Genomic DNA, 24636 nt, shown 5'->3' on the forward strand with positions numbered 1-24636 from the left:
TCTTCGAGCCTGCTCCGCCATTCAATGAGATCATGGCTGATCTTCTGCCTCAACTCCATTCGTCGGCCCTATCGCCATATCCCTTGATGTCCTTACTAGTCAGAAACCTATCAACTTCTGTTTTGAATATACCCAATGACTGAGCCTCCACAGCCCTCTGGGGTAGAGAATTCCAAAGATTCACCACCCTCTTTGTGAAGAAATTTCTTCTCATCTGAGTCCTGAATGGCCTACCCTTTACCTTGAGGCTGTGGCCCCTGGTTCTAGACTCCCCAGCCAAGGGAAACATTCTCGCAGCATCCACCCTATCAAGCCCTGTAATAATTTTGTATGCTTCAATGAGATCCCCCCTCATTCTTCTGAATTCAAGAGAATACAGGCCTAGTTTACTCAATCTCTTCTCATACGACAGTCCCAGAAATCAATCTCGTGAACCTTTGTTGCACTCCTTCAATGGCAAGTTTATCCTTCCTTAGGTAAGGAGATCAAAATTGTACACAATACTCCAGGTGTGGTCTCACCAAGGCCCGCCCTGTATAATTGGAATAAGACTTCTTTACTCCTGTACTCAAATCCTCTTGTAGTGAAGGCCAGCATACCATTTGCCTGAGAAGGTGGTGTGGTGCTGCCTTCCTGAACTCCTGCAGTATTTGTGCTTGTGAGGGTGCTGCAACAACCATGTTATACAGGGAATTCCAGAACTTTGACCCAGCAGCAATGAAAGAACAGTGATATTTGTTTAAGTCAGGATGGTTTGTGACCTTGGTTGGGGGCAGAGGAAGAGAGACAATGAGGTAATGGTATTCCCGTGATATTACTGCTCTGTCCTTCAGTGGTAGAGGTAGCAGATCTGGGTGGTGCTTTCAAAGTAAGCATGATAACTTCTGCAGTGTACTCGGTAGTAGGACTAACTGCAGCCAGTGTGCCAGTGGTGGCGGGGTGGAGGTATTATTTACGTGACAGAACCATGTCCGGTCATAAGACTGGAATGTATTTGCACGTTTTAGAGGAAACTTCTCATTGTCTTATAAATTTTCTTTTTAAAAAGAAATTTCCCCTGCCAACTGATCTGTGTGATTAGCGATGCTCTCAGGGTAGCTTGGTCAGTGTGATTGATCAAGTAGAGGTGTGCTTTAGCAGCATTGACTGACACTTTCCCTGGAGAGATGCCAAATTTTGTGGCCTGGTTTAAGACTTGGTGCAAAACATAACCAGTGAAGGTAGGCGAGATTGTAGGTGAGTCAATTGTACAATTTGGCTTTGCAGTCTTGCTTACACAACTCTCTAATACATCTCCGCTGAGACCATTAAATATTGATTCCCACACTGGGGACCAGGGAAGCTGAAGAGGATTTATCCCTGATGCACATACTGAGGCAACACATAGATTTTACAGAGCTTTGTGCAGGAGGCTTATTTAGAGGACTGCATGGCATACAGCTTAGTGTCTAGGATCAAGGTTCAAATCCAGCCCAGACTAATAGAATAAATGTCTGCAGATATCCCACATTGAAGGAGTTTGGGGCAGCCTCCTCCGAATTCCTAGTGACATAAATCCACAGCACAAAACTGCCCGCAGATCTGAATTTAATTCAAATCTTATTTAGGCCATAAGGATAGTTGTGGGAAAGGGAAAGAGGCAAGACCAGGACTACTTCTGTATCTAGGTAAAGGTATATTATTGGACAGCACAGAGGAAGCTTTATACTTGATCTAATCTGTATTGTACCTGACTTGGGAGTGATTGCTGGTGACAGTGGGTGCCAGAAATGGAAGCGCATTCTGTTTCCTAGCCCTGATATCCCTGACTTTGTTTAAAAGAAGAATTAATAACATTTTTAAAAAGTTATATTTTTCAATAAGGAGAAATGTTCATGAGAGGATGAAATTGGACAACTACCTCAACTGGTTAAGAGCTATGTGGTTGCAGAAGCCAGATTCTTGTGGTTCCAACAGTGAATTATGTCTAGTTTGTGTTGTGGTCAATCACCCATTGACCTCTGATGGGGCTCTCATTATGGCTGCGTGTGTATTTTCTAATGACTCATTATGAAAACCTGTTTCCTCCTTTTCGTTTGCTCCAACTTCAGTGCTAGTCCTTGATGAGCCACTGGATTTCACCAATAATTATGTCTGTTACACACAGGTTATTGAAGGAGTACCACTAGCAAATGGAAAGACACTTAAATACAGGATCAACGGTATGTACATAACAAGGTTAATAAAGATATTAAGAATAGGAAAGTGCCATGAAGCCTAACGGTCTGTCCCATTTCTGTAGATCACACCCACCTACTATCCTATATCCCTCTGTTTCTCAAACCCCTTTAAAGGCAACCTATTTCACAAGTTTTTATTTCTTAACAGTTTCTTCCCCTCCTTGATAAAGAATGAATTTTCAGAGCAATGCTTAATTCCGAATGTAATCTGATTTAACTGAAAATTGTAATATTTGGTGCCACTATCCTGGGGGGTTGAACCGCCGAGTGAGATTTCAGTACATTTTAATTGACACACATTTTTGTGGAAGTTCTAAAATTTTGGGGCATAAACAAAGGATCAAACTGGAAGCATAAAGAGGGATTAGAAGAAATGTTTCTACGCAAAGGATTACTGGAATATGGAGACATTAAAATGGCTGTTGAAGCTGGTTTAATTTTTTTGAAGAAAGATATTAAAGATGATGGGAAAAGAGCAGGGAATATGAAATTAGCTTAGAATGGTCCGATATGAAGCTAGCATAGGCACGATGGACCAAATGGCCTTTTATGCGGAGATTTCTATGACTATCTCGAGAGATTTCACAGCTATTAGTCACAGGACTGATGATATCTTGGTTTAGAAGCTGTGTTGAACTTTGTTTGTGATAGTGCAAACTCTGTTTGTAGTGGTGTACAAAAGTTTATTTTTTCATCCAGTTTTTCTTCCTTTTCCACCCATCTCTCCTTAAGGTGGTGTCTTCTGCTGTGGTACAGTTCCACAGCTGCAAGTACCCCTCCTTCGATCCTTGGGTGTGATCCCCTGTGTTTCAGCAGCCTATTTGATCCTGGAAGCTCAACTAAACCTTATCTGCTGTCTGTGTGCTCTAGGTAGCAATCAGTAGAGGGAATCCTAGCTGTTAACCCCAGCCCTTAGCCCAGAGGTGCATTGTGCTGTGGTTTATAGATTCTAAAGCTCTGTGTTTTTCAAGTCATACATCAGTTTTCTTCTTGTAATTTCAGTGCTTTGAATATTTTGGAAACCACAAGATAGTCAAAATGCAACTTAACACCTTTTCACTGGAGAGATTTTGAGGGTTCTTTATTCCAGTTCTGTTTTCTTGGTCAAAGGGTCACTGATTAGCAGAGTTTACAATTAACCAGATAAACTACAAAAGAGCTGACCGTCATCTGACTCTGACTACCATCCTCTTTCTATGTTAGGACTGTGAGGATGAGGAGGAATTTCTTCACCCAGAGAGTGGTGAACCTGTGGAATTCTCTACCACACAAGGCAGTTGAGGCCAGTTCATTAAATATATTCAAGAAGGAGTTAGATATATTTCTTAAGGCTAAAGGGATCAAGGGATATGGGGAGAAAGCGGGGACAGGGTACTGAGTTTGAATGATCAGCCATGATCGCATTGAATGGCGGAGCAGGCTCGAGGGGCCGAATGGCCTACTCCTGCTCCTATCTTCTATGTTTCTATATTTCTTTATAGAATCCTGGATTACCCTGCATAGTTTGTAACTTTTACAGTTCGGAAAGGGCATGATTATGTGAAGTCTATAACTCTCTAACAGCAACTTGATTCTTTAAAATTAGACAAAAAGAAAAATGTTTCAAAGATGTAACTAAGCAGGTAACAGTATGTTTAGGATCTGTTCAGCAATTGACTTTATAAAACATTGTAGAGATGCTTAAGATGACTGCTGAGATTGCTGTGCTGTGGTAGTGTAGTGTGTCGGTTTTCAAGCGAGCAGTATTGAAATGGTGGAAAGTGTTCCATTTCTCTGTGGAGCATGCTAGTGCAGGAAGGTGTCAAGTGGTAACCAGGTGTGTTTGCACAGGGGTAGGGACCTTTCTGGGCCACTCTTGCACATCTTCCGGCAGCTGGTTCAGAACTACATTAGCAGAGAACTGATAATACACCTGCTCTCGGCGTAGTCAGTCCGTGGCCTGAGGAGAAACTACGCAAGTTTTCTAACATTCGAAAAAAAGGTGCTGAGAGACCACTGTGAAATGTTAGTGTCACTGAGGTTCAGATTTCTCACTGCTACACTGAATAAATTCACATGCTTAACTTGAAATATAGTCTTTACTGACATTGCATATGTCATTGACCATTTAAGAACCATGGATTTGTAGATCAGAGGATGATTTCACATTGTGTTCTAACTATGAAAATTGTAGTTTGTGTTTCTGTGCAGTAACATGTGTTTGTTAGAAATTCTTTTAAACCACTCCAACTGGCTAGTTTACATTGATTAAAATCTGTACAGCGTGCTAGGTCAGTGCATCCTCCATTTCTTGGATTTGAGCAGTCTATTGCGAACAGGTTGGGTCCAATGGCTTCAGACAAATGCAGTGGGTCTGCAACCAGCCAAAATATTCTGCTCCGCCAACATTTCACAAATGCTAACATTGAAATTTGAAGGAGGAACAAGACTGAGACATTAGCAAAATAGTAGAGAAAGAAAGAAAAGCCACGTGTACTGAAAATATGATATTAGAGAGGAAACTGATGTAAATACACAGATTGACCAAATTTATTTAAAAAAGGAGATTCATGTTTCAGGTATGTCCCTTCATCACAACTCATTAGGGCAGTGTCTGCCTTCTGTGTGAATGAGACCCAGCCTTAGGGTGCTATGGAATATCCCTATGGTAAATGGTGTTCATATGGCAAGGATAATTTTCTTTCCCTTCCTAGTCTGCAATTCTGCAAATGCTATTTATTGCCTTCACTTTCTCTTCTAGCGTTCTATGCATTTCTGCTGTGTGCTGCTGCACTAGGAGCTGCCCTGTACAATGAGGTGAACCTGGGCTACATCTACAATAACCTGCTGCAGCTCGCAATTGCTGCAATGGTGTCCTCCCTCCTGCTGAGTATTTACCTGTACGTGCGCTCCTGGCGTGTTCCTGCAGATGAGCTGGCACCAGGAGGAAATTCTGGTAAGCGACTGTTAATTAAGTGAACCAAGTTTAGGGACAGCCACTCTAATTCCATTTCCTTGCCTTTTCCCTCTATCCTTTTTATATATTTATTTTCAGATACCTATCCAGCTCCCTTTTAAGTGATGTTAGCTACTGCCTCAATAGCCACATGTAGTAAAGCATTCAATGTTATAATAACCCTCTGTGGAAAAAGTGCAGCTTGATTTTGCTCCGAAATGGCCTGGCTCTAATTTTAAGATTATGCCCTCTTGTTCTGGATTCCCCCACCAGAGGAAATTGTTTCTCCATATCTACCCCATCACCGCCTTGAAAGCTTCAATTGTCCCCCAGCACCCACAGCCTTTCGGGGAGGAGAGTTCCAGATGTCCACTACCCTGTGTGTGGAAGAAGTGCTTCCTGATTTCACTCCTCTAATTTTAAGATTATGCCCCTTGTTTTCAGTTCCCTCACTAGAGGAAATAGTTTCGACGTATCTATCCTTTTGGGGTTTAAGCCCCACTCCAGGACACAAGTACATAATCTAGGCTGATACTTGAGTGTCGCAGTGTTAACGAGTCCCTCTTTTAGATGAAATGTTAATCTGATGCCCAACTACCTGTTGAGGTGGATGTAGAAGATCCCATGGCACCTTTTTGAAAAAGAGCAGGGAGTTCTCCTAATGTTCATCACTCACTAATATGACTAAAACCGATCAACTGATCAGTCATTTAATTTCATTGCTGTATGTGGAATCTTGCTGTGCACAATTTGGCAGCTACGTTTGTCTACAAAGTAACAGTGACTACACTTCAAAAGTAATTCATTGGCTGGGAAGCTAATTCATTTGCACCCTAAGAAATCTCCTTCCCTCCACTTTAAGAATCGTAACATTTAGATATTTAGCATCCTTTTGCTGTTCTTTTTCCTAAAATGCGCCACTTCACATTTCTCTGCAGCTGTCGCCTCCCTGCTAACCTGCCCATTTCCATGCCCTAAATTTGATGATATTCCTCTTGCATCAATGTTCAAATTATTTATACAAATGGAAAACAAAAGACAACCCAGCACAGATCCTTGGGAAATACCCACTCTTCATATCCCACCCATCTGAAGATAATCCTCCTCCTGCTACTCTGTGCTTTATGTTCCATAGCCCCCTGTCTGTCCTGTGACCACGTTTTACTACCATGTGCCTTCATTTCTGTAACCAGCCTGTTTTATGTGGCACTTTATCAAACACCTTCTGAAAATGTATGTAAACATCCAGCCATTCTGTGATTTCCTCAAACAAGTCAGTTAAATCAGTGAAGCACAACTGACCTGCCCTTTACAGAGCTATGCTGACTGTCCCTGATTAGCCCATATCTTTCTGAGGCCCAGAATTTACTGGCCTATACCTATACCTAGTACTTTTGGTGCAGTTCCCATTTACAAAGATGTTTGGTTACTTCTTCCCAAAGCTGCTTCAGTATTCTGGATCCATGATCGCCATGATTAGTCCACAATCCCATTATTGTATCATGCGATTACCAGGATGGTAGAAGGTGAACTAGATGGATCGAAATCTTTTTCCGTCTAGCAGTTCCTATGATCCATATTGCTAAGGACCAGTGAGCTTTTGCCTTATGAATATTTATATCCAGTTGTGGCTATTTCTTCTGCTTTCAACTTCCTCTAAAACCTAAGGCAAAATACTTGTGTATCTCTGTCATTTCCTCACCTAAGTACGAGATGGCCTGCTTATTTCTGTGTGGACCCATCTCTTCTTTGACTATCCTTTTGTTTCTGCTGCACATTATAAAAGCCCTTGGTTTTTTCCTTCACATTGACTGTCAGTCATCCTCCACCTTAGCCATCCAAATGTCCCTTCTTGCTTCCCTTCTATAATTTTTACATTTCTTACAGTTTTTCCCCATATTATAACAACAAAAAATTGCATTTATATATGGGAAGAAATAACCAAACATCTTTGTAAATGGGAACTGTGCCAAAAGTACTATCGCAACCTATTAAAGAAAGGGGGACGGTATAGACCAGTAAATTCTGGGCCTCAAAGATATGGGCTGATCAGGGACAGTCCGCATAGTTTTGTAAAGGGCAGGAGCGTTATCGAACAAAATTTGACATTGAGCCACATGAGCTATTAAGTCAGGTGACTAAAAGCTTGGTCAAAGAGGTAGGTTTTAAGGAGCATCTTAAATTGGAGAGAGATGCTGAGAGGATTAGGGAGGGAATTCCAGAGCTATAACCCTATGGTTATCATGCTTTGTTTCTTAAATTTCATTTTTGCTCCAACCCTTCCATTATCAGAACCCCAGCCTCTGAAACCTCCCCTTTACTCCGAGTCGGAATGGATTTAATCTGTATATTATCCATCTAATATCTAGATCTCTTCCACTATTGGGTCAAAATAAGATTTTGGGGAAATAGTAGCCTGGGGATGTTTCCACCAGTTAACCTTGAATCCATAAGTTCTATGAAAATACAGTCTGTGTCCTAAGTGGTTTAAGTTTTGTACACCACCCCTTACTACAATCCATATAGGTTTAGTGAGGCATGGTGTAATGGACCCTCAACATGCTCACTCCAGGACATCCTGCTTCAAGGCCACCAGTGAGAGGTGCTGAGGACAGAAAACAGAGAGTCGGGATAAATGGGTCATTTTCAGGTTGGCAAACGGTAACTAGTGGGGTGCCGCAGGGATCAGTGCTGGGGCCTCAACTATTTACAATCTATATTAATGACTTGGATGAAGGGACCGAGTGTAATGCAGCCAAATTTGCTGATGATACAAAGATAGGTGGGAAAGCAAATTGTGTGGAGGACGCAAAGAGTCTCCAAAGGGATATAGATAGGCTAAGAGAGTGGGCAAAAATCTGGCAGATGGAGTTTAATGTGGGAAAATACAAGGTTATCCACTTTGGTAGGAAAAATTTAAAAAAGCAATTATTTAAATGGGGAGAGATTACAAAATGCTGAGGTACAGAGGGATCTGGGGGTCCTTGTACATGAATCACAAAAGGTTAGCATGCGGGTACAGCATGGAATGTTGGCCTTTATTGCAAAGGGAATGGAGTATAAAAGTAGGGAAGTCCTGTTACAACTGTACAGGGCGTTGGTGAGACCACACCTGGAGTACTGCGTACAGTTTTGGTCTCCTTATTTAAGGAAGGATATACTTGCATTGGAGGCAGTTCAGAGAAGGTTCACGAGGTTGATTCCGGAGATGAAGGGGTTGTCTTATGAAGAAAGGTTGAGCAGGTTGGGCCTATACTCATTGGAGTTTAGAAGCATGAGAGGGGATCTTACTGAAACATTTAAGATTCTGAAGGGGCTTGACAGGGTAGATGCAGAGAGGATGTTTCCCCTCGTGGGGGAATCTAGAACTAGGGGGCACGATTTCAGAATAAGGGGGCACCCTTTTAAATCGGAAATGAGGAGGAATTTCTTCTCTGAGGGTGGTGAATCTTTGGAATTCTCTTCCCCAGAGAGCTGTGGAGGCTGGGCCATTGAATATATTTAAGGTAGAGAGAGACAGATTTTTGAAAGGTAAGGGAGTCGAGGGTTATGGGGAGCAGGCAGGGAAGTGGAGTTGAGGCCAAGATCAGATCAGCCATGATCTTATTGACTGGCGGAGCAGGCTCGAGGGGCCAAGTGACCGACTCCTGCTCCTACGTCTTATGTTCTTATGACCATCCAGGTGTAAACTTCTCTTCATTTCCCCCCACTCCCCGCCCATCCGAATGTAGGATGATGATTCTGCAGTCTATGCTTAACACCCCCCTACGCAGCAAGGTTCAAACCTACATTTGCTGTATCAGTGAGCACCACTCCATTACCCTCTAGTTAAATACTGACTGATCCACACACACATACAGACTGATGAGTTCAGAAACTAATTTATGCCTCTAAGATGTGGAAGGTTCTCATTTTAATGAAAGGAACACATCAGATCTAGTTACTATATAAATGAAGTACACATTGTAACTTTTTTAAATGTCTACATTGGTTTGCAGGTAGTTTTGTTTATGACTTCTTCATTGGGCGTGAACTGAATCCTCGTATCAGAAACTTTGATCTGAAATACTTCTGTGAGCTACGTCCAGGCTTGATGGGCTGGGTGAGTTTGAAACGTCTAATGACTAAAATTATAAGCCATGTGGTGGCATTTGTGAATACTGAATGACATTTGCAGGATTTTTTGGTTCTCTGCTCCCCTAGTTTCCTTCCACTTGTACTCATCGCCACTATCACCATCTATTGTCCTGTGTGTGTGTGAAGATTGGATGGTCTTACTCCACTGGTGAAAGCTCAGACTGGAATGTCAGCTGCTACTGTGGTTCGGGTCCATGTGCTGCACTGCAAGCTATTGTGCCACTCCCTCCCACCATTTACAGCCCTCAGACTATACACAGGTTTCATGTCCAGCACTGGTAAAAGCTTGTATATATTTCCTTTTTAAATTTTGAGCCCTAAATATTACAAAGTACTTAAAGCCTAAGAGAATGTCTGTCTTTTTCTGAATAAAAAGGAAATTGTAACCTAATCTCTTTCATTTTGGTGCAATAATGCAGCTGTCAGACTGGGAGGAGTAATCATTAATCGTGCCTCTGTAATCCACCCAATACAACGGACGAGACAAAACACTCAATACTGTGACTTTGTTTTAATGAGGGGAAGTAACCGCTCCCAAGATGTAACTTTCCTTGGTCAGGTTGCAAAAAGCTGGATACTCCTGCTGAACTGTTACAGATTTTTAAAGTGGTTATACAAACATAGAATCATAGAAATTTACAGCACAGAAGCAGGCCATTCGGCCCATCGTGTCTGTGCCGGCTGAAAAAGAACTATTCAGCCTAATCCCACTTTCCAGCTCTTGGTCTGTAGCTCTGTAGGTTACGGCACTTCAAGTGCATATTCAAGTACTTTTTAAATGTGATGAGGGTTTCTGCCTCTCCCACCCTTTCAGGCAGAGAGTTCCAGAGCCCTGCCACCCTCTGGGTGAAAAATGTTCTCCCCAACTCCCCTCTAATCCTTCTACCAATTACTTTATATCTATGCCCCCTGGTTATTGATTTAAGGGAAATAGGTCCTTCCTATGCACTCTATCTAGGCACCTCATGATTTTAAACACCTCAATTAAGTCTCCCCTCCACATCCCATAGATTGGTCTAGTGCAGGCTACCTTCTGTGGCCAAGGGGGGCAACTGGTCATCCAACTTCCAGTTCTGCAATGATTGGAGGTGTTGAGCCTTGGGTTGGTGACCACTCACTCTCGTGTAGCCTCAGCAAAGGAGTGTCTGCCCCATTGTTGAGATTTGTTTGACTGTTGAAGGCTTGCTTTGTAAGGATGTGCGATGGCTGTTCTCTTTAAAAGTATTTTCCAGTGACTTTTTTTTAATCTTGCAGGTTGTCATTAACTTGGGATTGCTGTTTGCTGAGATGAGAGTGCAGGGCCATGACGTTCCCTCGTTGGCGATGATACTGGTGAACAGTTTCCAGCTTCTCTATGTGCTGGATGCGCTGTGGAACGAGGTATTTCCGAACCGTGCTAATCTTATTAACTCTTCAAAATGCTGAGTTTCTTCTGTACCTTTTGAAGGGCAGCAATAGACAACAGTTGCCTCAGTCTCTCTGGGCTTGGTAGAAGAAAGACGCCATGGGTTACAGTTCCTGATCGCCATCCCATCAACCTCCGCTGGAAGTGTGCATATGTAGACCGTGTGTTAGGACAGAATTGGGCTCAGTTGTGAAGCCTTTTCATTGCTGATGTTCACTGTCGGGAGTTCATATATGAATATTGGTTGCAGAGCTAAGGTACCATGGGCCACGGTCCAACAAGAAGTCAATGCACTCGGAAGAGGGGAGCAATTTGGTGGAGGGGGGAGGGAATAATGCATTTAGGGGTCGCGGGAGGTGTTCCTCCAACAGGTCAGCTGGTTAGGTTGTTGAACTATACAAATTGAAGGTTCCAGATTTTGTCCCCTGGTTGTTGCTGTCTGCTGATCTCAGCCATGAGAGAAGGGCTGCTATTAGCCTCAGTGCTTTGGTTTAGGGAGGGAAAGATCGTCTGGGTACCCCATCCTGATGGCTCTCTTGCTGGAAAGTGCATGTGTGTTGACGTTGGGTGAAAGCAGGATCTCGCTCGGCTGTAGTCAGATAGTTTGCCAGCACTTGCTGTAAGTTCACACAGCATGAATGGCAGCTGAGGCTCGGTTCCAGAGGGTGCCTGGTACCTGCACAACTATCCCAGTAAGGAGGCAACAGAGAAAATTGGCATGAAAAGAGAGAGAAGTAATGCGGGTGGTAAATGATGAGTATTCAGCATTTCTTCACCTTGCTTCTCTCCAGACTGCAGGTTTGAATCTTCTGCAGTCCAGGTTTTCCTGTTCTCACTTCTTTGCTCTCCTTGATGTTTTGAACGCAGGCAGCGATTCTAACCACCATGGATATTGTGCGTGATGGGTTTGGATACATGCTGACATTTGGAGATCTGGCCTGGGTACCGTTCGCATACAGTCTACAGGCTTTCTACCTGGTTAACCACCCGAATGAACTGAGCTGGCCCGTAGCTCTGGCAATCATTGCTCTCAACAGTAAGTGCACTTAAAGAACTTTCACATCAGTACTTTCCCTTTCGACTAGCTATATGCTGAATGCAGTGCTACATTACCACAGTCATGTTCCAACTGTCGGGCTTTGCGTGGCTCATGTTGTTTGTTTGTGTTGCAGCTGTTGGTTACATCATATTCCGGGGGGCCAACTCACAGAAAAATGCCTTCAGAAGGAACCCTTGTGACCCCAAACTGGCACGTAAGTACCATTGTTCACAAGAATGAGAATGTGTTTGAAGAAGCCAGGCAGATAACTCCTTCAATGTAGGGCGTAGTAAATGAAAGGATTCATTATTTGTGACAGAAAAATATTGTACTTTCTTCTAATATTACTTTTATAAAGTCTTTGTACCTAATATGCAACATACCTAAAGCACCAGTCTACTTTTAGAGTATTTCTGCGTGTGATTTCCCATGGGTAGTTCGGTACAAAACAGTCACTGAGCTTATGATTTTTATGAGTTTCCTGCTTAAAACTTCCTCATTTCTGTAGCAAGAACACTAATCAGCTCCAGCAGTTAGTTACATAACCACTTGTGAGGCACTTTCAGCATTATAAGAACATACGAAATAGGAGCAGGAGTAGGCCAATCGGCCCCTCGAGCCTGCTCCGCCATTTAATAAGATCATGGCTGATCTCATCCTAACCGCCAATCTACTATCACAGAACCATCTCCTGAATCTAACAGAATTAGACACACGAAATAGGAGCAGGATCAGGCTACACGGCCCCTGGGCCCGCTCCGCTACCCACAGGGCCATGTCCGATCCGAACCTAGACTCATGTCCAAATTCCTGCCCGCTCCCCTTAACCCTTAATTCCCTTTACTTCTAGGAAACTGTCTATTTCTGTTTTAAATTTATGTAATGATGTAGCTTCTACAGCTTTTTGGGGCAGCATATTCCATGGACCTACCACCCTCTGAGTGAAGTAGTTCCTCCTCATCTAGTTTTGAAAGAGCAGCCCCTTATTCTAAGACTATGCCCCCTAGTTCTAGTTTCACCCATCATCGGGAACATCCTCCCCGCATCCACCCGATCCAACCCCTTCACAATCTTATATGTTTCAATAAGATCGCCTCTCATTCTTCTGCACTCCAATGAGTAGAGTCCCAATCTACTCAACCTCTCCTCATATGTCCATCCCCGGGATTAACCGAGTGAACCTTCTTTGTACTGACTCGAGAGCAAGTATGTCTTTTCTTAAGTATGGACACCAAAACTGTATGCAGTATTCCAGGTGCGGTCTCACCAATACCTTGTACAACTGAAGCAATACCTCCCTATTTTTATATTCTATCCCCCTAGCAATGAAAGCCAACATTCCATTGGCCTTCTTAATCACTTGCTGCACCTGCATACTAACCTTTTGAGTTTCGTGCACCAGGACCCCCAGATGCCTTTGTACTTCAGTACTTTCCAGTTTCTTGCCATTAAGATAATAGCTTGCTCTACGATATTTCCTGCCAAAGTGCATAACCTCACACTTTCCAGTATTGTATTCCATCTGCCAAATCTCTGCCCACTTACTTAGCCTGTCGATGTCCCCTTGCAGGTTTTTTATGTCCTCCTCACTCACTACTTTCCCTCCCATCTTAGTATCATCTGCAAACTTTGATATGTTACACTTGGTCCCCTCCTCCAAATCGTTAATATAGATTGTAAAGATTTGGGGACCCAGCACTGACCCCTGCGGAACACCACTAGTTACTGATTGCCATTCTGAGAATGAACCATTTATCCCAACTCTCTGCCTTTCTGTTAGATAGCCAATCCTCTATCCATGCCAGAATATTACCCCCAATCCTGTGATTTTTTATCTTAAGCAATAATCTTTTGTGTGGCACCTTGTCAAATGCCTTTTGGAAGTCTAAATACACTACGTCCACTGGTTCCCCTTTATCCACCCTATATGTTACTTCCTCAAAGAACTCCAGCAAATTTGTCAAACATGACTTCCCCTTCATAAAACCATGCTGACTTTGTCCTATTAAATGATGATTATCCAAATGTCCTGTTATTGTCTCCTTAATAATGGACTCCAAAATTTTACCTACCACTGATGTTAGGCTAACCGGTCTATAGTTTCCAGCCTTCTGTCTACTGCCCTTTTTAAATAAGGGTGTTACATTAGCAGTTTTCCAGTCTGCCGGGACCTTTGCTGAGTCCAGGGAGTTTCGGAAAATTAATATCCAATGTATCCACAATCCCTACCGCCACTTCCCTCAAGACCCTAGGATGTAAGCCATCAGGTCCAGGTGATTTATCCGCCATGAGTCCCATTATTTTACCGAGTACCACTTCCTTAGTGATTTTGATCGTGTTTAGCTCCTCCCCCCCTTTAGCCCCCTGTTTGTCCAGTGTTGGGATATTCTTAGTGTCTTCTACTGTAAAGACTGATACAAAATATTCATTCCGTGTTTTTGCCATCTCCATATTTCCTACCATTAATTTCCCGGTCTCATCCTCTAAGGGACCAACATTTACTTTAGCCACCCTTTTTCTTTTTATATAACTATAAAAACTCTTACTATCTGTTTTTATATTTTTTGCTAATTTACTTTCATAATCTATCTTCCCTTCCTTAATCAATCTTTTTGTTATTTTTTGCTGTCTTTTAAAGTTTTCCCAATCCTCTATCCTCCCACTAGATTTGGCTACCTTATATGCCCTTGTTTTTAGTCGAATACTATCCTTAATTTCTTTACTTAGCCACGGATGGCTGTCTTTTCTTTTACACCCTTTTCTTCTCAGTGGAATATATTTTTTTTGGAAGTTGTAAAATAACTCCTTAAATGTACACCACTGATCATGTATCGTCTTACCCTTTAATCTATTTTCCCAATCCACTCTACTCAATTCCACTCTCATACCTTCATAGTCTCCTTTATTCAAGCTTAGCACGCTTGTTTGAGATCCAACCTTCTCACCCTCTAATTGAATATGGAATTCAACCATGTTATGGTCACTCATTCCAAGGGGATCCTTTACTAGGACATTTTTAATTAATCCTGACTCGTTACACAGGACCAGATCTAAGGTTGCTTGCCCCCTGGTCGGTTCAGTTACATACTGCTCAAGAAACCCATCCCTAATACACTCAATGAACTCATCCTCAAGGCAGCCCTGCCCAATTTGATTTGTCCAATTAATATGATAGTTAAAATCCCCCATAATTATAGATGTTCCCTTATTACAAGCCTCAACTATTTCCTGATTGATACTCCGTCCAACAGAGTTGCAACTGTTCGGAGGCCTATAGACTACGCCCACTAGTGTTTTTTTCCCCTTATTATTCCTTACCTCCACTCAAACTCTTTCATTATCCTGATCTTTTGACCCAATATCATTTCTCTATTACAGTGATTCCTTCCTTTATTAACATAGCCACCCCACCTCCCCTTCCTTCCTGCCTGTCCTTCCTGATCGTTAAATAACCTGGTATGTTTAATTCCCAGGCATTGTCACCCTGCAGCCATGTTTCTGTAATGGCCACAAGATCATACCCATATGTAGTTATTTGTGCCATTAACTCGTCTATTTTGTTACGAATGCTACGTGCATTCAGATAGAGAACTTTCAAATATGTTTTGTGACACTTAGTTCCTGCTTTTGCCCTTTTTATTACTTTACCTTTTACTCCATACCTTCCTGACACGCTCTGGTTTTTAATTTCCCCACTGCTACCTAAGTCTATGACCTTCTCTGTTGTCATTTTTATTATTTGCTCTCTAGGAACCTCTCCCCCACTAGTTAGTTTAAAGCCCTCTCTACAGCCCTAGTTATATGATCCGCCAGGACTCTAGTCCCAGCACTGGCCAAGTGAAGCCCGCCCCCAACGGAACAGCTCCCTCCTGCCCCAGTACTGGTGCCAGTGTCCCAGGAAGCAAAACCCATTTCTCCCACACCAGTCTTTGAGCCACGCATTTAACTCTCTAATTTTATTTGTCCTAGCCAAATTCGCTCGTGGCTCAGGTAATAATCCAGAGATTATTACCCTTGAGGTTCTGTTTTTTAATTTGACCCCTAGCTGCTCATACTCCTTTAACAGAACCGGCTTCCTAGTCCTATCTACTTCGTTTGTACCAACATGGACCACGACAACTGGATCCACCCCCTCCCACTGCAAGTTTCTTTCCAGCCCAGAGGAGATGTCCTTAACCCTGGCAACACAGCCTTCGGGACTCTTGCTCTCGGCTGCAGAGAACTCTATCTATCCCCCTAATAATACTATCCCCTACCACTACAACATTTCTAGTTACTCCCCCCTCTTGAATGGCCCCCGTTCCACGGTGCTGTGGCCAGGTTGCTCATCCTCCCTGCAGTCCCTGCTCCCGTCCCCACAGGGAGTAAGAACCTCGAACCTGCTGGACAAGAGCAAGGGCTGCGGCTCCTCCAGCTCTACCTCCTGGATCCCCGTACCTGCCTCACTCGTAGTCACACCGTCCTGTCCCTGACCATGGGCTACATCTGAATTAATTAACTTCATAGGTGTGACCACCTCCTGATACACAGAGTCCAGGTACTTCTCCCCCTCCCTGATGTGTCGCAGTGTCTGAAGCTCAGACTCCAGGTCATCAACACGGAGCTGGAGTTCCTGCAGCAGCAGACACTTGTCACAGACGTAATCACCGTGAGCCTCAATGGGGTTCACCGGCTCCCACATCTCGCAACAGTAACACATCACCTGCTCCATTCTATGTAATTAATTAAATTTTTTATTGTTAGTTATGGACACCCTCTGCCCGATTATAGATGGTAGTATCCCCTTTAATTAATTGGATTTAATTTAAATCAATCCCTCTAATTACACCAGTTAAATCGTTTACCAACTGTCACTCTGCACCAGAAAGGCCTTATTAACTACAACCCACAGTTAAAGTTTGAAAAGAGCACCTAACACCCCACTTACCCTAACTCACACACTTACCCAAACTCACAGCACTCTCTGCTGACTCGCACTCAGTGCTTGCTCGCACTAGCCTGGTCTTTTTATACTGTTTGTTTGTTTACAGCCAAATGAGTCACCCCTGCTGATTGGTTAGAAAACTGGTTTCCACTGCCTGCTGTGCCAATTTACTCCTACTGCAGTGTAACCTTGTTTTACTCTTAAACCAACAGAATCCCAAATATTTAACTTTTCCCCTTTACTTAAACTGCTTAAGTAATCTTATCAAGAATGATTTAAAGAGAAATAACAATTAAAGAACTCACACACTTACCCAAACTCACAGCACTCTCTGCTGAAGTAGACACCCAGCACGTGCACACCATGTAACTGGCCCAGTTAGCGAGCAAATGGTCACCTCATGAACCTCTGCTGCTACTGTTCTCCAAGCAGCACTTGGGAGATTGAAGAGGAACTCATCTCTACTCTTTCAGCTCCCTGCCTACCACCCACTATCTTCCTATGGAAAGTAACTTTACACCGTGGGAACTATTAGTGTGAAGCTGCATCTTGTATCTTTCCATCAACGGTGTTTTTTTAATGTATTGTACACTGAAAATGGTATCATTGCATCTGTGGTGTAGCTTGATCTTTATGTGCCCTACTTATCAGGTGAAGACTTGCGTGCAGTATGGTCCTGTGCACAGTTTCAAATGGGGTCCTTTGTATAAATTTACAAATGGCATTTTTCTTTCTGCAGATTTAAAAACTATTCCCACTGCAACAGGGAAGAGTCTGCTTGTTTCTGGATGGTGGGGATTTGTCCGTCACCCAAACTACCTGGGTGACCTCATCATGGCTTTGGCTTGGTCTCTGCCCTGTGGTAAGTGATGGGAAGGAGATTGCCCCATCAAGGGGCCTGTTACAGGACTATGTTCAATGATGTTGATCAACCAAAGGGGAAGGTTGATCAGTAAAGTGGCCTTTCTCTAAAATCCCTCGATCCCTGGCTAGGAATGGGACTGGAGGTTTGAGGTTTAGCTAAGCAGAACAGATTGTGAAACATGTTGGTTCCTGAGATGCTATACCATACCATGGAGAGCAACTCATGAAAAATGGCTGATGTTGGTTGTAAGGGTTGATGGGTAGTCTGGAGCTTTGTTCATTTACCTTTTGGAAAGGAGACCAGAGAGAAACATTTTCTGGGAGGAATTTCTTCACCCAGAGAGTGGTGAACCTGTGGAATTCTCTACCACAGAAGGCGGTGGAGGCCAGTTCATTAAATATATTCAAGAAGGAGTTGGATATATTTCTTAAGGCTAAAGGGATCAAGGGGTATGGGGAGAAAGCAGGGACCGGGTACTGAATTTGGATGATCAGCCATGATCTCATTGAATGGCGGAGCAGGCTTGAGGGGCCGAATGGCCTACTCCTGCTCCTATCTTCTATGTTTCTATTGGAGAATCTTTGACCAGGAGATTAAACACTACAAGAGAATCCTGGTTCTGGGAGGACATTGTGAAATTCAGTCTCGTTGTCAACTGATGCACTGTGGATAATTGGTTAAAATCCCATGGGAGAATGGGAAGAGAAAGAAAGGAATATTTATTGGAAAGGGGATTATATGAGATCACCACTCCCACTCAGATGGGTGCAGGGTGGCAAAGACACAGGACCCTTAAATAATAACAGCCTTCGTACTCCATGAAAGGTTTGCACAGTGTGGAGTTAGCTGCTACAATCGGGCTGTTCAGCCCCTACAACCAATACTTCAAAAGGAAAATTATGCTGGATTCCATTTTTTTTGCAGTAATTTCTACCTTGTCTTTTTCTCTCTGGGTCCCTGGGACCCTACAGTCAATCCCTGGTGAGTAGATGATCTACACCTATGCCAGTGTACCTCGACCTGGCAAGTAGGAACACTGAGAGCTGTCAGTGGCTCTTACACTCCAGTTTTGCCTTGTTCAGCACAAGCTGATGTCTAAACTCTCTCACAGACTGTTTAGCAGAAGCTGTATTTTTTGGGGTCTTTGTGCTGACGATATTATATGGTTAACCTTAACGTTCTACATGCTGCTTAGATGTACTGCATCGCTGCAAATTTGAGGAAACCTGTGAATTGGGAGCAATCTTGCAGTTATTGGTTATTCACCTAAAGTCATACTGGGATTTTAGTTGTTCCAGCTATTAAAACTTGAATTCAGTGCAAACAATAAAACCTTGCCAAAACTCTGCTAACTCCAAAGATTGGGAGCTCTTTGTATGGAGTATGGCAGATATCTGAATCACTGTGTGTGTGCACCATTGTGCCAGAGTACATTACTGGTTATTTAGCAAGTGTGATGGGACTCTTCAGGGCTGCTTGTATCTGTATCCAAGTAGTGATCAGAGTTGGAGGGGGGACAGTGGGGGGGGGGGATTTCTGTATTTGAGGCACAGGACATGTTATTAAGAAGGAATGGTGGATACAGGCCTTGATGGCTGGGAGTGAGGGAGAAGAGCTGATTTTGAGCAGTGGGGTACAGGCAGGAGGGCTGGAAGGGAGCTGAGCACAGTGAGTGAAATGCCTGGGATGGAAGATTAGCAGGGGATGAGGAACTGTTATAGAGACAGAAAATGGGTTGAGAGTGTTTTTCTGACTATCTGGTCTGTGATGTGAAATGGTTAGGACAAACGGAGGAATGTTGAAGGATATATAGAGAAGTACACTGACATGCACAAGCTTTTCAATACAGGGGATCTGAGGAGCCGCAACAGAACTGAATCCATGATTCCCTTTTTTTTTAAACTGCCACTTCTTGCTCTTTTTACAGGGTTTAATCACATCCTTCCGTATTTCTATGTAATTTACTTCACTTGCCTGCTCATTCATCGTGAGGCCAGGGACGAGCATCAGTGCAGGAAGAAGTATGGCGTGGCTTGGAACAAGTATTGTCAGCAGGTCCGCTACCGAATCTTCCCCTACATCTACTGAGCAAGTCCGTTCCACCCGTTGGATCTCAAAGCCTCTACACATTATTGTTATATGTTTTAAAAAATGCAAGATGAAGGCTGATGTATTAAACTGGTATTAATCATGGGGCTTGCTGTTTTTAAACAATATTTATATATTTTTCATTCCTACCCTGTCCCTGCCCTTTTTTCTAAAAAATAACCTTAATTTCATTCATAAAATTAGCCAAGTGTTTTTAGCAAAACAAAGGAGGTAAACTTTCTGTGGGCAGAAAGACCAGGCAGATCAGTTTAAGACAGCTTTTTGCCACTTTCAAACATATGGGTAATAATTTCCTGTAGCACAGTTTTGTGTTTTTAAATGTGACTGAACAGGAGAGCCTGAGGGGCGACTCATTTCGTGTTGTTTAACTCCGGTAATAAGTGCGAGCTGTAGACATGGTAAATCAAAGATTTGGTATATTACTCACGTCACAGAAGGGTTCATTTATCTCAGGTATTCATGGAACTGGAGCAGACTGTATTGTGACACTTGTGTTTTAAGATGGTCATAAAATTGTTCATTAATGTTCCTCGTTGCAGTTTACGGCGTCTCTTGCATTCAAATATCTTCATTATTTTCTCTGTCTTTTGTTTCTCCCTATATATTAGTCCAAGGCAGGTCCTGCATGATGGCTGTTGCACTCTCCTCCTCCAGCACTTCCAATTGTCATGATTATGGACTAGTTGGTAAAACATTTCACATTTGACACACTCTCATCCATTTAATGACCATTCATCCCAGTATTTCCTATCTTTTTCTCATTTTTGTATACGTTGGCCAGTTGCTTCAGCTGGTAATTTTAGTTTGAAGTTTTGTAATTCACCCCATTATTTTTTGGAACGGGCAGGATAAGAGGATAAAGAGCTATGATCTAACTGACTGTACTTGAAGATGTGAATGTTCTGTGAGCCATTTCTTCCCTTCCCACTCTTCATCCTGCTCCGCCTCTACCTGCCCACTCAAAACTAGCTGAAGCTTTCAACTTGTAACATGATAGTCAGATTAGTTCATTGTATACAGTCTGAGTTCAGTCCAAAGGGTTTCTTGCTGGAACTATTCTCAAATCCCCTGCATTGCCTGGCTCGATTACACAATTGGTCTATGTGTTATTGCATCACTGGACTCTTTCTCTCCCCCCCCCCCCCCCCCTATCTCTCCTTCCCTCAAAAAAAGATCGTTAAAGCAGGCCCCTACTGCGAGTACAGAATAATTGCAGAGTCTGCCTGGTATTACTTGCAAACGTAAGCTCTGAATGATGTCTTATTTTAAAGAAGCAGCGTTTGGGATTGGAGTTCCGATTTTATGTAGGGGTTACAGCCTGTGTATTATATGATTTTGTGCTTTTACTGAACTTTTCTTGATGAAATGAAGCTATACAGTGTTTGGCTGTACTGTGTGAGACGCCTTTTCGAACTGGGATCCAAATACAATTTAGCCAGCTCTAAATGTCTTTGAATGTCCCACTGTTGACTTGTTCTGACTGACCTTCAGCAATCTCTGGGACCCATCTGGTTTGCGTTGTGTTGCTATTTTGCATGAGTGGTGTAATGTGAGGAATGTACTCAGCAAGGCTGGGCGATTTCTCGAACTGTAAAGACGTTCTGAAAATAGACTCACTCAGTGTGAAGTCTCCTTTTTTTATGAAGACAGATTGCGCTCCTGGATTTGTAAAGTAAAATTGCAGCAATTTTGATTTTTTTTAAGTTAAGTTTTCAATGCTATTAATGAGCCAGTGAGTGGCTTGTAAACCTCAGCGTTAACTCTTTCTCCCATCATCAACAACTGTTAGAAAATAGTGCAGAAAAGTGTTTATCCCCCCCACCCCCATGTTCCTTTGCCAAGACTGGGTGGGTGGGTGGGTGGGTGGGTGAGTGGTCTACAGCCACAAGGTTGATCCTGCTGCTTCTGTCGTTGCTGTAAGAAATCGTGATGTGCACCCCATGTTCTGCCAATCGGTGGCACAGCAACATGGACCACCCACACCGAACCTTCATTTCCAATACTCTGGAGTAAAGTTTTCTTCAATCTTGTTTTTATCTTGGGGTTGGATTCCTCCAGTGCGCAAAGGGCTGATGTTTTACGTGTGGAAGAAGGTGTCTCCATTTTAATGTTTAGTTTGCCTGCTTCAGTGGAGGGGGAAGGGGGCTGTACCTAGTGGTGACAGGCAATAGCTGTGTGAACCTCTACTTAATAAACATTCTTCAGAGAGGGGCCCCTGTAGCTTGGTTTCCCTGACTGCAGAGTGGATCTGTATTGCGATCAGCACTGTTTTGTTTTGTCCTTGTTTCTAGCTCTGAAGAGAATCTTACTGTAAAAATATAAAAGCTGTTTAGTGGTTTTCACACATTTTAGAATCTGGGCTTTGCTACCTTGACTGTAGTCCACCAATCAGAAACCAATTGTTCCATAATGAATTAGAGGTGCTTTGATTTTTAGGATAACGTAGTGGATGAATAATACGACAGTAATTCAGAAAGTGGCATAAGCTGGAGGGCAGGGTCCCCACACCTTGCCTCGAGTACAGGCAGTTATTTGATAGAATTGGGTGTTGGTCCCTGCCTGTGAAGGAGTTCTACCGGTAATACAAAACCTGTAGATGTGAACTCTGCCCTTGCATTCTCTTACTGCTTGTTACAACCTGTCCTTGTTGGGAGTCAGCTCCCTTCCAAGTTGCAGTTTTCCACTGGGGCAAGCCTAAAGCCGATGGTTACTTGAATTGAAAAGCATTTTATGATCGAGGGACAGGGGAAAAGCGAGCACAAATACAAAAGCAAAATACTGCAGATGCTGGCAATCTGAAATAAAATCAGAAAATGCTGGAAATACTCAGCAGGTCAGGCAGCATCTGTGGAGAGAAACAGAGTTAACGTTTCAGGTCGACGACCTTTCGTCAGAACTAGCCTTTGGACTGAGGATATTGTGGTCCATGAGCTCAGTCTAGTCTGGCTAAGCTCAATCACTTTCAGCACCATGTTCACACCAAGCTTTATCTGGGGCTTCTGAAGGGCTCTTTCAGCACTTGGCAGTAAATGGTCACACCAGCAGCCTGTCTGTATTGGGCCCGGGCTCTTCATTCAGTGGCCTGTGTATTTCATTGAAGGTTTTCTTGATTTTGTTCATAACCATTTCAGTATTAATGAATAGTTTGGTGCATAACCTGAGTAAAAGCTGCCATCTATAAATGTGGGGGGAAACCACTGGATCAGTCACCCTAGCCTTAACCTACAGTGAGGGCAAGAGCTGCAGTCAGTCACTACCTCACCAGACTAACAGCAGTTAGACTCCTGGATAGAGACGTTTCATATTCTCAGAATTTATTTTTTGATAGAAACTCTGAATTCTGTTATCCAAAAAAATCAAACTTTCAAATTTACTAGAGGACATTTTGATGTGTTCTTGATTATAAATGTAGCTTTATTGATTTAATAATTTTTATACATATAAAATATTTTAATGTTAAGCAGAATTGCAGTGTTTCAGGTGGATTTCAGACTATTTCCTGAATCCATTTTGGGTGTAACATTTACTGTACTGTCGAGGGTCCCTGCTGCGTGACTGGCATCGTCCTTCTAAAAATTGGCACAATAGCCTCTTACATAGGTCTACATGAGCCATTTGTATTAAAATGAGTTTGGTGCAGTAAATATTTTCGTTAAGAGGAATCGGATGTTCCCTCTCCCTCTACCCCACCTCCAGAGTGCAGTCCTTTCAGCCCCCTCAAAGGGAAGCTCATCTCTGCTTCAAAGTGCCTTCTATATAAAGTGCTCCCACGGTTGGATGACTTGAGTCTTGAGCTATGTTTCAGCCTGGTCAGTTGAGGCAGACCTGAATGCTCTCTGCTGATCACTGTGTAATCTTTCAACCTCTATCTACAATCATGGAGGAATCCAGTGGCTACTGGGAGCCATCTGCCTCCACAGGGCACAGTAACAGCACGACTGATCCAGAATTGCTTATACCCAGACCAATTTAAAGTTACTTGTTACTAATATAACAGCAACAAATTGATGGGATAGGGAGGAGCGGGATTCATGAAGGCCATGCAGACACGAAGTCAAAATGGAGGTGCCCATTGACTAAATGAGGCTGCTAGCTGGCTTAAAATTGGATATAGGTGACCTGGGAGAGGCGTAGCTTTACATCCTGATGGGTTAGACTGCAGCCTTTGTGGATTTGGAGAGTAAATGGGAGGTCGTATTTTGTCCTGTGTATTTGAAAAGAAATAAAGATGGGTGATCCAGGAAGCAAGTTCTGCCTTACTGTACAGAAGAATGTGCGCAGACTACAGCTTTGACACACTTCCCCCATCAGATCGTCACCTAGTAGGGTCCCCTCACCAATGTGCTGGTTAATGACCCATTGAAATTACATTGAACAGTCCCAGTTTGTGATGGGAACTCCTACTGAAGTCCTGTTAATTTTGGCCCAAAACACAGTATAGGTGAGCTTTTCAAAATAAAATGGCAGTGCATAGCTGTTTGTGTGTTTGAGACTGAGGCAATGGCTATAAATCGTAGCTTTGTTTTGATGGAGAAGTGTTATGGGGAATTGTTGGGTGGGTATGAGGGATTTTTTTTCACTATTGTAACTGTATAACAATACCTAAGATTTTGTTATCACTAGTGAAAACCTGTATTGTATAAATACAAAGTGAAATTTTTATATTTTTGGGCTGAAATAAAGATTTACAATAAGGGTTGTACTGTTTTTTTTCCACATGTGCTACTTCAGAACAGTAATCGTCAGGCTTAATGATCTGTGTATGAACCTATACAGATCAGAAGAACACAAGAAGTAGGAGCAGGAGTAGGCCATTTGGCCCTTTGAGTTTGCTCCACCATTCAATAAGATCATGGCTGATGATCTACCGCAACTCCACTTTCCTGCACTATCCCCATAGCCCTTGATTACTTTAATATCCAAAAATCTATCAATCTCTGTCTTGAATATATTCAACAACTGAGCTTCCACAGCCCTCTGGGGTAGAGAATTCCAAAGATTCA

At 42.9% G+C, this 24636-nt stretch overlaps 1 protein-coding gene across 2 annotated transcripts in view; it reads left to right on the forward strand.

The window, feature by feature from the left end:
• The window catches only part of lbr (lamin B receptor), an 87756-nt gene extending 63424 nt beyond the window's left edge, over positions 1 to 24332 (forward strand). For both annotated transcript variants that reach the window (XM_085998087.1, XM_085998088.1), the window contains exons 7-14: positions 2147 to 2201; positions 4960 to 5154; positions 9153 to 9256; positions 10546 to 10671; positions 11564 to 11732; positions 11869 to 11949; positions 17399 to 17521; positions 19452 to 24332. In XM_085998087.1, coding sequence (XP_085854213.1) covers positions 2147 to 2201; positions 4960 to 5154; positions 9153 to 9256; positions 10546 to 10671; positions 11564 to 11732; positions 11869 to 11949; positions 17399 to 17521; positions 19452 to 19612 — 1014 coding nt within the window. In that variant the 3' untranslated portion in view covers positions 19613 to 24332. The remainder of the gene's footprint in view (positions 1 to 2146; positions 2202 to 4959; positions 5155 to 9152; positions 9257 to 10545; positions 10672 to 11563; positions 11733 to 11868; positions 11950 to 17398; positions 17522 to 19451) is intronic.
• The last annotated feature ends 304 nt before the right edge of the window (positions 24333 to 24636 follow it).

Source organism: Somniosus microcephalus, chromosome 9 (assembly GCF_052327205.1).
Source record: "Somniosus microcephalus isolate GS21.2 chromosome 9, FLI_Smic_1.0, whole genome shotgun sequence".
NCBI lineage: Eukaryota > Metazoa > Chordata > Chondrichthyes > Squaliformes > Somniosidae > Somniosus > Somniosus microcephalus.